Raw genomic sequence first — 18,951 nt, forward strand, 5'->3', positions numbered from 1 at the left:
AAAAATGTGGAACGCTTCACGATTTTGCGTGTCATCCTTGCGCAGGGGCCATGCTAATCTTCTCTGTATCGTTCCAATTTTAGTATATGTACTGCCGAAGCAAGTACACTTAGCGTGCACTTCAATTTGTATATATACTAACTACATATCAAAACTTCGTTGGCGTGATCTAAGTTTTTTAATTATTCTACCATGTTTACTGTAATTAAATTCAGTAAAATTACTCGAAATAGATGAAAAATTTATCAAGATTAAATATAATATTACACTATCGAAATCAAAGATAATTTAGACACTAAAATTAACAAAATCTGTGAAATTTTAGTGATGAGTCCCACTAGTGCCATCTAGTAGCCACGCAAGTAACTTCACCGACGAATGATGACGTCACTCACCCTATTCCCCTCGACCCTCGACGTGTACTAGTTACAAATCCTTGGTAATAGATGGCAGTAGTTAACCATTTTAAAATGATTTTAAAGCTAAGGATGGTATTCCACCATTTCCACCTGTCCAATATATGTTCAAAGTATTTGCGTCTCACATGTTGCTTAATGAGAGAGTGCGATGCAATGCAACATTTGATCTATATTTGATCCAATATTTGATAGGTGGCATACCACCCTTACACTTACACCTATTATATAATCTGTGCCACGGTCCTTAATATGGTAAGGAAGCCCAAGACAGGATTTTTTTGTATTTACTTTACTCGAGCGTGTCAGATTAAGATATGAATGATATCTTTCTACCCGTGGTCCGTGGCACTGGCATCTATAGTTTGTCAGAAGACTGTCTCATTTCAAACATAGACAGAGAGAATCATACTATCTTAGTCTTACGTCTTACACTAGTACTAGCACCCAAAAGAAAAGAATTAGTATGGTTTTGACAATTTGGTTTGACCAACTATACCTTAACCACTTTTAGCCGCCTATATTGATGAGCAGTTAAAAGAAATCGTTAGGTAGATTGTGGCTTTAATTATTTTGGTCCACGTTGATGCAATAATGGGGTTGGCAACTGTCAAAGGTGCCCATATTTCAAATCTGCCCCACGTGTTCAAAGCCACCCCCTCTTCGGGCAATATCGAACATTATTCCTTGAGTTGCAAAAATCTAATATGTACTTTTATCTTTATATATAAATATATATATATAGCTTTATACACGCTTTATATATGTGCAAATGCAGTAATTACATAGGTTAATAACGTAGGTTGTAGCCCTTAACCCTTAAATGCATGATTTTTTCCTTTTGCCCGATATTAATATATGTGTCACGTAATTGTTTGCTGATTATGGGAAAAATTGTTAAAAAATTATAACATCGAATTTCACTGAAAAATCAGTGTTAGAAGTTGCACAGGTCAAATCATATTTATGTAAATGTATAATTTTCAGCAAGAGATATATGAAAAATCTTACTGACATCAGAAAAGTACACTATTTGTAATACACCTATGATAAAGTTTTTAAATATAAAATAATTACAAACCCCGAAAAAAACGTCATCAAATTCAGGATTTTTTCAAATTTTCCGATATTTTGTCTTAAAACGAATGTAATTTTTATAAATAAAAATATTGCGTAGATTAAATACCCCTAAAATGCATGATTAAATTAATTAATGTAATATAATTATTACTTTAATTAAGCGTATTATAATTAATTATGCATCATTATTGCTTTGTATACATTTGGCAACAATATGCATGGCTTCAGTGGCTTCAATATGTAATATTTTGAACAATGACCATTAATGTTAAAATTAACTACCACAAAAAACCAAAAAAAAAAGCGGTGTTATAACCAGTGGTGTCAGCATGGTTGCATTTTTATCACCTATAACTATGCCTGTCACTTTCGCACTTACATACTTGTTAGAACGTGTAATGCATGGTGACAGGCGATAAATGGGTTAATAACAACGGAATTACACCGCAAATAAAAACGCATCCAAAGTTTAAATACATAATTTATTACTATGGTACATGTGTTCAGAATGATTGCCGATCAACTTTAGAGCCATAATGTACAATTAAATTAAATAACAAGACCAGTTCATTTTTAACCAAAACGCGTTATATTTTCACATTAATACAAAAAATAGAGCAAACCACGCTTGCACGGCTTGTTACATACTTTTTAAGCAATTTACTAGTCTTCCTCAACACTTTAATATCTCAATAAAAACGTAAAAAAAATGTTAATGTATACAAGTAACACTTTATAGCTTTTTACACTTTTTTTTATCTGTGACAGTTGCTTTCCATCGACTGACACTGAACCGAATTAAAAAAAAACAACGCAAAATAAGAAACCAACATGCGTCATCCCTTATTGTCTACTATAACTGGCAACATTTTTTAAAAATCGATACAAAATATATTTTTTACACAGATACAATAAATTATTGCACTTGGGAAGTTCGTCTTATTTTTTTTTTTAAATTAGGAACGTAGCAACTGTCGGCAGAGCGTTTCGTTTCACGCGTTGGTCGGGATACTTGGGATGCACTGTTGTCCGGATTGTAACGATTACTGAGTGCTAGGCGCTTCGCTTAGCTTTAAGTCCTTATTGACACTTCACTTTGATGCTTCTTGAAGCTGACTGGTGTTACCTGGAACAGGGCAAAGTAATTACATTGGTAGTTTGTGCATAAAATCAATAATTATATTCAAGCACTAAAAATTAGTAACTCGGTAAATACCTAAATTCTATTATAAAGGAAACATTTTCATTATAGAGATGGGCCTAAATGGACTTTGCGGAATACGAATATTCGGGCGAATATATAAACTGCCTTAAACGCTGAAAACAAGTTCAATACAGGCGGCCTAGTTAGTGACAATCGCTATCGCTTTGTTCTCTCTATCACTCTTCCTTATTAGTGCGACAGTAACAGTTGCGTTTCGATCGTTACGGAGCGAAAGCGATTGGCATGTTGGCTCCGCGGCCGTGTTCGCGATCTGCACTCCGCACGTGTTTTTGACCCTTGCCCTCTGGACCGGCCGGGAATGTTTATAAAAAGAAACGGTCCGGAGCCGTCTCATGCCCGACCGCGAAGGGGCGCCAGCTAGCGGTCCGCCCTTAAAAAGGAAATTGTTTATTCGGTAAATATTTGGCAGCTCGAACCGAGCTATTCGGTCGAATACGAACATTGACAAATATGCCGCATACCGAATAACTACCGAATATTCGACCCATCTTTAGAATAAAAGCGAGATATAGAAAATTATTAGTATTTAAATATGTTTTTATAATCTAAAATAATGTAACGCCCGGGGCCGGCGAGCTACATCTATACCACCCGTCGAACGGGGTTGGCAACTATCAATGGTTTACTTTCTTATTCTTAACGACGGTGCTACAATATAGGTTTCCTTCCCTTCTAGTTTTATAAGATATGTCCTAAAAGGTTAGGATTCGGGTCATAAAATTCCTATAAATAAAATAAGTGAACACTCGGGACGGATGGGGAAAAGCGAAGCTTCGACCGATCAGTATCGCCCCTAAATACATCGTTCGCGTAGACTGCGGAGGAGAAGATATTCAGGCCCTAGCGTATGTCAATCCCTAGTTTTTGGTAGGAACAGGAACAGGAGGAGGTATAGTGATCAGTAATGTTAGGAGGGGAGTACCTGGCTAGCTGTCGTCCTGCAGCTCGTTGAAGCGGTTCCCCAGGGCGAGCGGCTGCCGCAGGGCGGTGGAGCGCTGCGCCCCCCCGCCCCCGCCGCCCGCGGCCGTGCTCCACCCCGCGCCCGCGCCCGCCTCGCGCCGGAGCCCCGCGGCCGCGGCTCCGAGCACCGGGAACGAGTCGTCACTGGAAACACACACGTATAATTAATATATGCTTTCTAAAAAAATCTCTAATATTGTCTCATAAGATACATAAATCTGGGAGCCAGGGAGGGGATTTTTGTAGTTCCTCGAGCGTGTCAGATTACGATATAAGTGATATTTTTCTACTTCTAAGTCTACCTTTCCCACTTTTAGCCGGCTATGTGTATCCGTCGGTTAGTCGCGGGTTAAAAAGATCGGTAAGTAAATTATGTATTTCGTCATTTTGGTCCAAGTTAATGCTAAAATTGTTTTATTACTTTTTTATTTATTTATTTAGATACAAACGGTCTCGTATTTAACACGTTGACAATTATTTGTACGCATTTTCTTAATCTGACACTTACAATAAAATAACATTTACAGATTAAGAAAATGCGTACAAATAATTATCGAATTAAGTAGTAGCACAATGAAAAGATTGCCTTGGACCAATGATCCACAATCTACTTAACAATATTTTTACCTGCCCTCTAACACTCTTACCCCCAGGACAGGCGATCCTGGCACCTAAGGACGAGGAGAGCCGACCCCAAATGAAGGGATAAGGCTAGGAAGAAGAAGAGAGACTCTTACCCCCGCAATTTTTAAAAATCTGTGGTCGCTTCTCTGACCACTGGAAAATAAAACATTGATGAATGCAATAAAAGCATTTATTTCAGATACAAATAATCCATATTACGTTAGTAATAGCTTATATTATATAACCTTTCCTATGATGTGAGGAATTCTCACATCATAGGAAAATGTCCTAGAAGGCGTTTTGCCGGAAGCATGCAGGACTTGTTAGCACTTACACCGGAAGCAAGGGATTGGCTACTCAATTTAGATATTAAATTGTAAATATTTTCGTTCTGTGTAACTACCTATATAAATTGTAAATTAAAATCAGGAATAAAAGCCATACAAAATAAAAAAATATAACCTTTTATTCTTCCTATCATCTAATCTTACGAACCCGATAAGTCTCTACGGCGCTCGAGTAACACCAAATTTAGCATCTCCGGCTCCCCTACTACCATTACAAAAATACTTAGATTTGGTTAAAAAAACTTGTACCATGTCTATTGTAGATTGAAGGTCTGAACTAATAAAAAAAAATTACATAATTTCTTTCATCGTTTTTAACTCTTGCATTTTTTATACTATCTCCCACACTGTCCGTGTCCGGCTTCTGTCTCTATGGTGGCTGGGTGTGGTAGCTACAGGCACAGTGTGCCGGTGTCCTGGCCCCTATTTCACCACGGTGACAGGAGCGAAAATTGACAAAATCAGTATTACTGACGTCACAGGCCTCCATAGGCTATGGTAACCGCTTACCATCGGACGGGCGGTGTGCTTGTTTGCGAACACCATTTTAATTTAAAAAAACCATTATATCGCCGATAAATAAGTACTTATTTTGCGACGCTAATGACAATTGTCACAAGAAACACGACAATTGTCACGAAATTCCGACACAGAACTCATTTCCTATCAAGAATTACCAAAAATTATTTTAAATCTGTGACAATTGTCATCCTCATCATCATAAACTTACCTGTTTTTTGCCGATATAATATAATTTTTTTCAATAATACAATGATGGTGGCAAACAGGAATACGGCCCGCCCGATGGTAAGCGGTAACCGTAGCCCATGGAGGCCGGTGACGTCAGCAATTGTGATGTCGACAATTGTCGCACCTGTCACCGTGGTAAAATAGGGGCCGGTGGGATGTGGGACATGTGTATGTCGGGCGCGTGTTTGTTGGCGTGGCGACGGTCTCTATGGTGGCTCGGTGTGGTAGCTACAGACACCACAGTGTGCCGGTGTCCTGGTGGGATGTGGTACCTGTGTATGTCGGGCGCGTGTTTGTTGGCGTGCCGCCGCAGTGGCTCGATGCGCTGCACCTGCTGGCGCGCCACGGGGGGCACGTAGGCCGTCGACACGGGCTTCACCTCCTTAGGCTTCTCGGGCTCGGGGGGCGGCGCTGCCGGCTCTTGCTGTTGCTGGAAACATTAAAAAAAGATTGACTTGTGCCAAACATCTAGATTCTAGAACATTCCCTTAATGTTCGAAACATTTACATTTTTGATGATAACAGATACAATACGACTTTAAGGTGTTAGGTAAGTAACGTGTATTTGCATTTAATAAAAATAATAATTCATTTTACAATAAATGTAATTGAATGGTTTTCCAGGATGTTTACATAATAGAAAGGAAAATTTAATAAGAACTACAATAACTTTACCTATGTTCATGTAGGTAAGAAGATGATGGAGATGGAGCGACGACCTGGTGAAGATCGCGGGAATTCGGTGGTTGCGAGCGGCACAGGATCGGTCGGAGTGGCGAGCCTTGGGGGAGGCCTATGTCCAGCAGTGGACGTCTATCGGCTGACATGATGATGATGATGATGATGATGATGATGATGTTCATGTTCAAAGTGTGGGATGGAGAAACTAAAAGCGATGACGATTTATTATGCTTTATGTTGCATAAAAGTGTACTTTCAATAACTGTCAAATACCAAAATTTTTGCAATGTCCTATGACTGCCGCCTGGTGGGCGCCACGTGACTGCAGTTAGTTTGGTATAAATTTTTTTTTTGTAAATATCTTACTGGCTTATTCCACGGTCCCTTGATCTTGCCACCTTCGGGAGCGGACTCCTCCGAGGCAGTCTGCGCCTCCGGAGCCGGCCCGCCCTGAAGCACCTGGATTTTCAGCCCGGTGTAGTCCTTCACCGGCTCCTCATACTCTTTCCATTCTTCCTCCTCCTGAAAAAAAAAACAATAAAGAATAAAGATCATTTATTTCAGCAAAAGGTTACAGACATTCCAGGGGTCTCCGCACTAGGCAGTGCCTGTATCGCGGGGAACCAATTATAATTTAAATATCAGACTTTGTTACAATTACAACTACAAACTAAGGCTTAATCTAGACACAATATTAAAACTAAATTTTGTTAAATATGGCTTCTGTCTCGGCATAATTTTGTGAGTGCAGCAGTTTGAATCAGAATCAGAATCAGAATGCATTTATTCGTTATAACATAGGTACATTGTATTGGTCTTATAGTTAGAGCATATTGCGAACGCTATGTTTTGCCGCTAGGCGTACGAATTTGTTTACCTATATAAACTAAGTTAAACATGCGCTAGTCTAAGGTATTCATGCTTCAATAATCAAATCAATTACAAAAATAATAAATAAGAACAGAAAGATAATTCACAATAATAATAAAATTTAAAACAATAAATATTAAAGAATGTCAACAATGAAAATTTCAAAGAAAACTACAAAAGAATTACAAAAATAGAAAAACGAGCTATAAATTATTATCATTCAAGAACTGCTGTACGCTATAGTAACATTTCTTGATTAGCAGTGATTTTAAAGTCTTCTTAAAATGTACAATATTTAATTCTTTTATAGTGTTCGGAATTTTATTATATATTTGAGGTGCCATTCCTAGCACACTTTTGCGCATCATGGCTGTTTTACATACTTTGTGGCATAAATCATTTTTATATTGAGATCGTACAGGGAGCTTTCGTGTGTCAGAAATTTTATCAAAAAGGTTTGGATCACATTTTACAAAGACAGAAATTTCCAGGATATATAGGCAGGGCAGAGTTAGGATATTTAGTGATTTAAAGTACGGAATAACACTATCCATCATTCTTAAACCACACATAGATCGTATACACCTTTTTTGGGCTTTAAGTACTGCGTCTTTATCAGCTGCATTGCCCCAAAAGATGACTCCATATCGTAGTACCGATGCAACAAGTCCATGATAAGCAACAAGTAAAGCTTCATTATTTACCACCTTGGAAAGCTTATGAAGAGCGAATGCTGACTTACTTAATTTTTTACACACATCATTTATATGGTATTTCCAAGTAAGTTGGCTGTCAATGAATAATCCTAGAAATTTGGTCACTCCTATGGTATCTATTATATTTCCATTATAATTAATATTAATATCCTCTGGTTTAATTCGCTGGTAAAAATGCATAATATTCGTTTTTGTCAAATTCATTACTAAATTTTTTTTTTTTTTTTTTAATTACTAAATATTATTACTAAGCCAAATTATTATGTCAGTTATTACATTATTAATGAATGAATGAATGAATGAATATTCTTTATTTCGGACCATGTCCATATACAATTGAATAACATGTAAAATTTATATTAAATTATATAATAAATTACAATAAATTACATTTGTTAGTAGCAGTATGAAGTCTTACAACTAAGGTTAGTATTCTAATTTTACATAATTGAATAACATGTAAAATTAATATTAAATTATATAATAAATTACAATAAATTACATTTGTTAGTAGCAGTATGAAGTCTTACAACTAAGGTTAGTATATATACACAGCATTCTAATTTTACATACAGTAAATTGGCTTGCCTGTCAGCACATGTATCATATGGCAATGGTTCATGTACTGACAGTCAAACCTTGACGCAAATGCCCTCAGGACGCTGTTCGTGCTGCCCCGCACCCTACGTGCCAGGGATGTGCACCGCTTCCGCATAGTGGTGTAAAAACAGTCTACCCTAGCATCAGCAAACATCCCCGATGCGCTGCAGTAGCGAGGCAGCCCCATCATCATCCTGAAGGCATTTTCATTTGAAAAGCAGTTTTTTCGCTTCCATTTGTGTGCAATCCCTGAGGTTACATAGTTTATTTATAGCATTGTATGTAGACCACAATTCATCAGTTGTTGTCTTGTGGTCTAATCTAATCGTCTTTGACAAGATTTTGTAGCAGAGCCCGGAATTTTCGCGGCAAGACAAAAGACTGTCGCAATCTTGCTAGAGTTAGAAACATTTTTTTATCGATATCGATAGTTTGATATTGGAAGGAAAAAAATGGCCCACCAAATAAAAAAATCTACGTCAGTACCAGGGATGTTGCGGATGCCGATTTTTTGAGGCTATGTCGAGATTAGGCACATAAAAAACGTCAAATATTACACTTTCGTAATTTTTTTGAAAAAACAAAACGCAAAGGGCTGCCTTACTTTAGGCTAAGCTTTTCGTTAAGGGGTAATAATAATAATAATAATAATAATAAAATGCTTTATTGTGCACACTACATGAAAAAAAGATACAGACATTAGACATTAGGGTAGTCAAATGAATGGGCTTGCAGTTCAAACTGGAAAGACTTTCAATGTGTTAGCCGTGTTTAAGGGAGGCCCCCATTGAAAGGCTTTTATCGCAGAAAGGGTTGTCCCTGGTATTTTCAATATCACTATTAATACTTACTTCAACAGGCTGAAAAATCAATGCATTGTAATGTAACTGATAACACAGTTGTTTACCAACTACCATAACAAGGAAAAGCAATATCCATTTCAAACATTTCAATCCACTATAGTTTATAGTTTAGTTTAGACTGACATATTATAAATGTAATACAGTGTAAACTCTATATATGTGCCATTTTCAACCAAAAGGGTACTTATTGTCGCTTGTCAGTAAGGCGCTATTTCCATATAGCTTCAATTAGAAATCAACCTTATCAACAACCGACAATGTGGTACCTTTTAGTTGAAAACGTCACATATAGCGATACTCAAGGGACCGGATGTTTTTGACGCTATACAGAGTTTTCGTTAGGGGTCATCCATTGATTACATCATACGAATATGATGATTATTCTACCCCTCTCTCCCCCCTCCTTGTCACACCTTGTCACATTTGGCGAACCCCTGGTGTGACGTCAAATATTTGGCAATTTTGTTTTCAACAATATCATTTAGTTTTAAAAACATTTTTGAGAAAAGCATTGTTAGAAATTCATAAGACGAAGCCGATTAGGAATAAAAATACATCCATAAAAACGATTATCATTACAAAAACTAGTTATGTATTTAAGTAACTGTTAACAGTGAATAAAATAGTACATTATGATACAAGTGTGCTAAGTTGGTTGGCATAAGAAAGCCGATGTGTGTAATGACCAATGCACACGCGTTTCATACGACGTTTTTCAACACACTTGCGAGAAAAAAAAGATACTCATATTAATGAAATTTTAATAGTTAAAACAGTTAGTATTGTGTGTTGCATCTGTCATACTGCCGGCCGCCCCTCGCCCCGGCCACGGGCGGCGCGGCGGTCGGGCCGGCCGGGCCGCGAACCGCGCAGGCGGTCGGACGCGCCGGTGCCCGCCAGTCCGACCAATTAAAGAAGGCTCCCTTTCCATGCATATTATTAGCAATCAGTTACCTTCTTAACTCAGTCGGATAATATAATGAAAAAGCACGAGTGGAATAATACACTGAAAGAGCACGCGTGTTTAATATCTAGGATTATGAGCCAAAAATCGGTGGAATAAAAACGTCGTTGTTAGCAAGTGTGTTGAAAAAATCAAAACCATTTTCGGTGACAGATGTAACTAAAGTGACGTCACAAAGTTTGTGATTACCCCCTCCCCCTTGTCACAACGTGTCACATTTTCTTGACCCCCTCCCACCCCCTAAACGTGTGATGTAATTAATGGATGAGCCCTTTTATAGAGAGAAATTAATATTAAAGTAAAGCAACTAAGTATAGCCAACAAATGTGGTATTTTCTATAAAAAGGGACCTTATTGTCGATGGCGCTTACGCCATTATAAACGATGCTCCGATATAAATACAATGCCGCGCGATGCTGTGCTGCGTAAGCGCTATCGACAATAAGGTCTCTTTTTATAGAAAATGCCCCAAATGTCGACATTATAGGGCGTGAATCGTTATATCGAGTGACGTTATAAGGAGTTTACACTGTATATGTGCCATTCTCAATCAAAAGGGTACTTATTGTTGGTTGTCAATAAGGCGCTATTCCCCATATAGCTTTAATTTGAAATCAACCTTATCAACAAGCGACAATGTGGTCCCTTTTGGTTGAAAACGTCACATATGTAAACTTTATTGTCCACATCTATTTTAATACCAAAGAGTTGTAAATTATTCAAATTGTTGTAAGTTGTAGTTGTTCGTGGCTTCTGTGTAAGGGTTCAAAAAAGTAAAAACCGGACAAGTGCGAGTCAGACTTGCTCACCATGGGTTCCGTACTTTTTAGTATTTGTTGTTATAGCGGCAACAGAAATACATCATCTGTGAAAATTTCAATTGTCTAGCTATCACGGTTCATGAGGTCCAGCCTGGTGACAGACTGACAGACAGGACGGACAGCGGAGTCTTAGTAATAAGGTCCTGTTTTTACCCTTTGGGTACGGAACCCTAAAAAGTAGATGGCAGTATGAATCTTTACCTAAAATGCTTATTATGCCTTCATTGTATTTTTGTGTCCAGCACCATAGATATATGACAGTAGTAAACAACACATTTAACAATGCCAAAGGATTCATTCATAATGTATGACAAATAAAAAGATTAAGTAATGGACCCTATTAACTCCATAACATATTGTTATAGAGGTTACACAAAAAGTATCCTAATCCCCTAACCTCACAGCTCATTATGCCGTACTATAATACTAAATATTGACTAAGAGCATTTATTTACAGTGATAAGAGACACAATAGACCTCAAGTCACTAGATTTATTAAGTACTTTTACATGTATGACGTTAAATGTGACGTTTTCAACCAAAAGGGTACTTTTTTGTCACTTGTCAGTAAGGCGCTATTTCCATATAGCTTCAATTTTAAATCAACCTTATCGACAACCGACAATGTGGTACCTTTCGGTTGAAAACGTCACAAATAAGTAAATACCTTTTCTTCACCCATGTCCGCCGAGCTAAGCTGTACAATTGAATGAATAAAGGGAAAGTATACATTAATTGAACTCAATGAATGAATAATTGTCAAGTTTAACCTCTTGCCCTAGAAATTTTGACATAACCCCTCTTAAGTAGGTTACACTGGTTAGTCTCAATTCAATACAAAGACAAACTAAATAATACAAAAGGGAATAACATAAATTACTAAATATGTAACTTGAAAGCATAACGAACTTATGACGATGCAGTATTTTTGCCACATTAACAAAATAATGACAGTTTCACGCCTCAAATTAGCAGAAAATTGGAGATAGTAACAGGTTATTTCCAGTTTGACGTGACTGGAGGATATTAAGAGAAGAAATTAAGGCAGGGCTCCATAATAAATGAGCTCAGTGTGCAATCGTATATTTTGACAACTGACAAAGAGGTCTCAAACTTGACTTAGTACACTTGAACTTACGTGGTTATTCAGACATTACTCACCCCAGCTCGGCCTCCCTCCTCGCCCTCCTGCGCTGGCCGCTCTTTCTTAGGCCTCACTTCTGATTTCTGTTTGCCATCGTCCAATTTCTTAGCCATCTCTTCGGCGGTTGCAAATTTTTTGACAGACTTTTTTTTGCGGTCTTTTTTCGCAAAGAAATCGTCTAAATCAGCCATGACTTACTATTTTTAACACTTGAATGGTAACAACAGTGAACGTTTAATTACAGTAATATTAGAGTGAAACAATAGGGGGAATTTCTGCCCCCAAACGTGAAAATGATTTTTGTGGCAAGCGTGGCCGACTGTTTCTTTTTTTTAAATGGCAGTTTGAAAAGTTGCCAGCGCTTGAAAATAATTTTCTACTATATAGAAGTTTTTTTTTACATAGTAGATGGACACACTGAATCGTGCAATAAAAAGTATAGTTGGTCAAACCAAATTGTCAGTAAATAAGAACAAAAAAACTATACCCTTCCTTTTCTTTTTTCTTTTGGGTGCTAGGTGAGTGCTAGTACTAGTGTAAGACAAAGATAGTATGATTATTTTTATCTATGTTTGAAATGACACAGTCCTTTGACAAACTATATGCATTCAAAAACCAATGCTATAATGAGGGCTATCGTTTTTTTGCCCACCAGTTGGCGCCTCTGTTGATGGTGGTCCAAAAGACTATAGAACAGCTGTCAGTCTTTGAAGTGACAAGTGACATTTGACATTTCGAACTATGGAAAAGACACGGAAAAGACCACCATCTACACTAGCGCCCCTAGCGGCGAATTCATACGCGTTAGCCCTCATTTAAAAACTTGCAGATAATGACATAAAACAAAGTTGCAGATAACCAAAAGTAAATACAAGCCTATTCGAAAACAAAAATAACTATATTCGGGCATGTGACGAAAACAATTCTTCATCTTCGTTCCTAAATACAACAAGATCGATATTCATTTAACTTTTAACGAACCATTCGTAAGTTAGTGCTCTTACCATGATCTTTGTCCTAAACCTTTATGAAATTATGATACCAAATTAAAATACGGCGACTGAACTTGAGATGCTAACAAAATTGACATCATGTTATTCATATTGATCATGTTACCGCAGCGAAAGAATTTAAAAAGTTTTTCTTAATTTTTTTTCCTAATTTTTTCTTTAGTAATTTGTTACAGTTATATGAGCTACATATATGTATCTTTCTCACGATAGAGATAGAAACATTTCTTAACAAAAGTTGCTACCGGTTTAAATATGCAATTAGATATCGAGGATATTAAATTAGTAGTACCTACATCTACGAACGTACAAACACAAAGCTTAATTGAGCTTTTAATTAAGAGTGCTATTAATTAAGATGTTTATAGTCTTAGAATATGGTACCTAATAAAATTCCAGGGATTGGATTCCTATATTATTAATATTATATGTAAGCACACATAAGAATCTTTCATGTGAACATTGGGAACTACGACGGCAAAACCTGAAAGTTTCCTAATTAATTTTTATTAAAGAATTAACAGCCTATTTCATCATGACCTTGTAGAAAACAAAATTTATACATATTCTTCCTTTAATAATTTAAATATGAGTCTAGTTGTTTATTCCACTAAAACGTCTAAAACATAATTTTAATAACAAAACTTCCGTGAGACACAGACATATTAAATATATTAATAACGGACGTGAGTGACCCGTTGTTAATATGTTTAATACGTCTAAAACGTACATAAATCAAAGGTTAAATCAATAGACACGTAATATTTTGTGTAAAACTCTACAAAGAAGCCTTGGCAAATTTAATCTAACCGAATGATAATTACCCATTCAACCGTAGGCATCCAAAGAATTGCCTATAAAACCCAGACTTAAAAACAAGGCTAACTGACTATTTCTAAAAGCCACCCAAACTTCAACTATAGTACTATAGCACTAACTTTTAGACACCGACGTATTATTAACATTCCAAGCCGCTACAGCAGACGTGGGCAAAGAAGGCTTATCATTGCTACAAAGTAGTCGTATCGAATCGAACCAATACCCGATTATCTTTCTTATCTTATCGCATTTGCCTGGACGGTGTGTTAGGAGTTGGCAGTGTACTAAAGGGATTGAAAGTCAAAATGTTGGGACCCCTGGCCAGAATTTCAAACCAGTTGGGGAGGAATGTGATGCTGAAGTCTGTGAGGAATGGATCCCATGGAGGTGTTCCTGGAGAGGTACGTGGGTATATTACGTAACGTAAAGTTGTAAGATCGTTACTACGCTTTATCTCACACACCTAAGAGTTGCGCGACCTTTTGAGTGACCTTTAGGTTTAGGCTCTGAGGAGTCTGAGGGCCTACCGCGACATCCGCGACCACGTTCGACGTGTTGCCTCCCTGTCACACTTACGTACGAATTTACAAGTGCAACAGAGAGGCAACACGTCGAACGTGGTTCGCGATAGGCCCTCTGCACCTTTGAAAGTGTGTAAGTTATACAAAAAATAAAGATGCCCAAATGTATATACTGACGACGAATAATGTACGATAAATAATGTAGCTATAACAAATAAAAAACATGAGAAATACCTCGGTCTCCGAATGGATAGCTATCTTACGTGGAATACTCAAATTGAACATATAAGGTCAAAATTATCGTCAATCACTGGTTCTTTACGACGCATATCAGGCTGTATTCCGCATAAGCTACGTTATACCATATATAATTGTCTAATTAAACCGCACCTACTCTACTTGATTGAGCTGTGGGGCAGCGCAGCCAAAACCAAACTAACTCCCCTACAAATACTCCAAAATAAAATAATCAAAATTCTTTTTCACTATCACCGTCTAACACCTACCACGCGTATATATGCAGAAACTGGCCTAATGAACATTAAACAATTGTATATGTATAGTACCAGCATTCTTGTTAGGAAAATATTAAACAGCGCACTCCATACTAACTTAGCCTTTATAACGAAGAAGCAAATATCCAAACGCACTACTCGTCGTGCAAGTTTCATTGTGCTACCGAAGATAAGAACACAATTAGGGAAAAAAATGTTTACATATGAAGGTGCACAGCTTTATAATAAATTACCGTCTGATCTGAAAGGGACAGGCTCATTCAATGCGTTTAAAACTAAATTATCGCAATACATTTTAAACCACTACCCACCTTAAAAAAAAAAAAAAAAAATGTGTGAGCGTGTACCTGTCGAGCTCGACTTTAATGCTACCGTAAATAGGATAACTTTTACTTATAACTCTGTTCTCGTGTAAGTGACTTGTATGTCTTTTATGAGAATAAATATCTTTAAACCTAACCTATATATAGGTATACCTATATATACTTAGAGTAAAATACAAAAATTAGCGCAATGTGTTTTTGAATTAGGTACAAATTATCATTCATTTGTTTTACTGTATCGCAGCAATGAGGAAAAGTTGCATAAGTAATTAGTTCCACAACACAAACTTGCAATTATATGCCGTTTTTTTTATTCAAGTTAATATTCAGTCTCCTTCCTGCGGGAACATGACGTCATACTGATTTGAATATCTACGGTACATCATTTTCAGTCGTACATATAAATATGTAAAGTGAATGTAATTGAAGTCTGTATATGTATATCTGTATCAAAGGTACAATTTGTAATTTTTGAAGGCAGTAAAGTTATATTTCCATTAGTGACCTTGATTTATAGGACACTTTATTATGACATTTATGACCAATAGTTTGACCAGATAAAGTTCAATTCGAGAATGGTTCTAATACAAAAAACAACAAGAGAGACTAATCATGAGTAGGACTTTGACTTACTTGACCATGAGTAGGAAAGCCCATTAACTAAGATATTGGGTCAGAATTCAATTGGACAAAATTCTGAGTGCAAAAATTGGGAGTACATAATAAAATTTCAAGTGTTTCAAGCATATTAATAGACCTTCCATGTTTACGATTTCGCTGAACCTGTTTTCGTGTTTTCGATTCATATACATATTTATACGTAACATATATAGAATGAATAGAATAGAATAGAATATATTTATTTTCCCCTCACTAGCTCGGAAAGTTGTCTTTTATCCTTCAATACAAGCGGGGAAAAACGCGTTTTATCCACTAGTGGGGAAAGTAATTTGACCTTGGATGGAGCGTGTTTAAAAAGCTTGACAGATAACAAAACGTAAATCGTTTATGATAATGATTCGTTCGATATTAATTATCATTAAATAAATGGTTTGAGAATCTAATGAAAAATACCAAATTTAGCTAAGTCATAAACCTTAAAATTCCATAAGAAACGTTTGTTTTTTTATAATGATGTTAAATATAATTCTGAACGCACAAGTTGAGTCGATGCAATTTCAAAACGCATCGTTGACATTTCATACGTCAGAAATGTCAACATTGTCAACAAATATTTTACTAAAAAACTTTTCTCACCGACTCGCGTAAAAATACACAACTTCCAGAGTTTCCTGTTATAATATCGTAAAGAAATGAGTGATTCCAGTGATGAAGATGATCTAACGCCTGTGGATGTTGCATTTTCCTCGCTATAGTGAGGTGAAAAGTTTTGTGTTATACACGGGCGCAAATGTATTTTACTTCTCGTGTGTTGAAACACTCGCTACGCTCAGGATTCTATTTTAGAACCACTCGCTTCGCTCGTGGTTCACCTATAGAATCCTTTCGCTTGCTTGTGTTTCAATTCTACACTCGAGGGTAAAATACAACTTTGCACCCTTGTATAACAAATAACTATTGCTTGAATACGTAACAATTAGATCTTATAAAATAGTTAGACACAGTATTCAGTTGACACAACATCAACATGCAAAATATTTACAAAATGGTACATTAAGGTACGTTTACTAATTACTAACATGTAATCATTAAAACAATATCACAATAAAACAATTTCAATGAAATTAAATTGAAAAAAAAAAGACTACTGCAGCCCGTGCAAACAAGAACTCTGGTACATACATGGAAAATACGATCATGCCATCTCTTTACGTTAGCATTTTCACGAACAAAGAGTGAAAGGGATAGGAAAAACGTGCCGATTATTGAGTTAATAAGTTGATCCCTGGTGCATTTATGCTGTAGCCGGCCCGGCGAACAATGTAATCGCTCAGGATCTCTATAAAAACATAACTTTTATAGCGGAGTAACATGCAACGGTTTCAACTTCAGTATCGAATAGTGTTTCTTATGGTTGAAAGTTGATATCATTGATATTGTCCACATTTACCCACACTAATAAAGCGTCCAACTTTGCAACTGAAACATATACTTATGCAAGAACCAAACAAGATCAGAAATCAAAATATGATAGTTTTCCAATGTCATTATTTACTGGTTGCTGTTTCTAATAAGTTTAAGGCAAAATAGGCTAAAGAATAGCCCCATTCAAATAACGAACCGACTTTAAGCTGCTGGAATCATGTATTAAATTGAATTTTCTGCAAAGAGATTTGACGGATGGATGTCGTATGTGCTAAAATTATCACTGGAGCTGCGCTTCAAAACTTGTTTGTAATCTGTACAAACATTATACCTAGACTATTGTATACCGACAGCACAATATAATGTGCTCGTGCACATATTTATTTAGCCAGAACGCTACATTATCGTAAAGATAAAATGAACCACTAACATTAACGTGTGAAAGAACTAAGAAAATTAAGATTCGTATTGCAAATATTGTAATGACTCTTCGTGGCCTGGCTTGGGCTGGCAGGAGGGCTTTACAAGTCTTTTGCCTTGCCTAAATTAAAATTAGAAAGGTATTAAAAGCTGCACATTTCCTGGACCATTTCTGGAGCTGGACAAACCTCGGATTAACCAAACCAACCGCAAGACAACCTCGAAATATGAACATATTTTCATTTCATAGTCCTTTGCACCGTAGAAAAAAAACGCTGGTGGCCTAGCGGTAAGAGCGTGCGACTTGCAATATGGAGGTCGCGGGTTCAAACCCCGGCTCGTACCGATGAGTTTTTCGGAACCGTACGAAATATCATTCGATATTTCGCGTTTCGGTGAAGGAAAACATCGTGAGGAAACAGGAAGGTCAGATGGCAGTCGCTTTTGTAAAAACTAGTGCATACGCAAATTCTTGGGATTAGTAGTTACCAAGCGGACCCCAGGCATCCATGAACCGTGGCAAAATGCCGGGACAACGCGAGGTACGAGTAGAAAGTCCTTTGCATCGTATTATAGCGCGTTGAATACGATACGTTTTTTCATGATATAAACGAGCAGATGAATCACCAGATGGTAGACAAATTATCGTCGCACATGGACACCTGCAACACCAGGGGGTTTGCAAGTACCTTGCCAGCCTTTAAAATGGGAGAACGCTCTTCTCTTGAAGGTTGTAATGATTCTTCAATTTTTAGCAAAAGATAGTGAAATAGATTCATACGAGTTGACTTAAAGATTTTTTTTACTAGCCAATTTTGCTACTTATATTGACCGGGATATAATTCAATTCAATTTAATTATTTCGCTTGAACATACACAGACCGTGACCGTGACGTAGACCGTGATTACCTTTTGAATTGTTTATGAGCTCCCGATATTTCGACGCAGTTGTTCACGGGTGACTGAAGATAGCGGGTGGGTGTCAAAGTTGTGTAGACCGCGCTCCGTCTACCCTCATTCTTGCGCGTCGGCTGCGTTCGCTTTCAACGTTACCATAGGTCGCATTCACACTCCTTGGTCTGGTCGCGTTCACACTCGTTGGTCTGTCGTTGGACATATCGGGAGCTCATAAACAATACAAAAGGTAATCACGGTCTATATCCCGGTCAATATAAGTCTAGTGAAACTAACCGTGAATCATTCAAAACTCTTATAGCCAATTTTGGTATCCCACTG

At 37.1% G+C, this 18,951-nt stretch overlaps 1 protein-coding gene and 1 non-coding gene across 3 annotated transcripts; both read right to left on the reverse strand.

Moving 5' to 3' along the window:
- On the reverse strand, positions 1-107 carry LOC134752958 (U6 spliceosomal RNA). The gene has a single exon (XR_010128784.1). It is a non-coding gene; the product is annotated as a U6 spliceosomal RNA (small nuclear RNA).
- Positions 108-1,961: 1,854 nt separating this feature from the next.
- On the reverse strand, positions 1,962-12,408 carry LOC134752767 (protein CDV3 homolog). Of its 2 annotated transcripts, none has more exons than XM_063688461.1 (5): positions 12,079-12,408; positions 6,450-6,605; positions 5,675-5,832; positions 3,633-3,825; positions 1,962-2,617 (listed from the first exon to the last, which is right to left on the reverse strand). In XM_063688461.1, exons 1-4 carry the CDS (start codon positions 12,250-12,252, stop codon positions 3,648-3,650), a joined length of 666 nt encoding a protein of 221 aa, XP_063544531.1. In that variant the 5' UTR covers positions 12,253-12,408; the 3' UTR covers positions 1,962-2,617; positions 3,633-3,647. The 2 variants fall into 2 exon arrangements, with proteins under 2 accessions (XP_063544531.1, XP_063544530.1); XM_063688460.1 differs by having other exon boundaries at positions 1,962-2,622; positions 3,644-3,825; positions 12,079-12,407.
- Between the last annotated feature and the right edge of the window lie 6,543 nt (positions 12,409-18,951).

This window comes from Cydia strobilella, chromosome 25, assembly GCF_947568885.1.
Source record: "Cydia strobilella chromosome 25, ilCydStro3.1, whole genome shotgun sequence".
Lineage (NCBI taxonomy): Eukaryota > Metazoa > Arthropoda > Insecta > Lepidoptera > Tortricidae > Cydia > Cydia strobilella.

Coding starts and splice junctions, on each gene's coding strand:
- LOC134752767 (XM_063688461.1), bottom strand. CDS start 12,252: ATGGCTGATTTAGACGATTTCTTTGCGAAAAAAGACCGCAAAAAAAAG. Junction 6,606..12,078: donor AGGAGGGAGGCCGAGCTGGG/GTGAGTAATGTC, acceptor TTTTTTTTTCAG/GAGGAGGAAGAATGGAAAGA. Junction 5,833..6,449: donor AGGGACCGTGGAATAAGCCA/GTAAGATATTTA, acceptor TAATGTTTCCAG/CAACAGCAAGAGCCGGCAGC.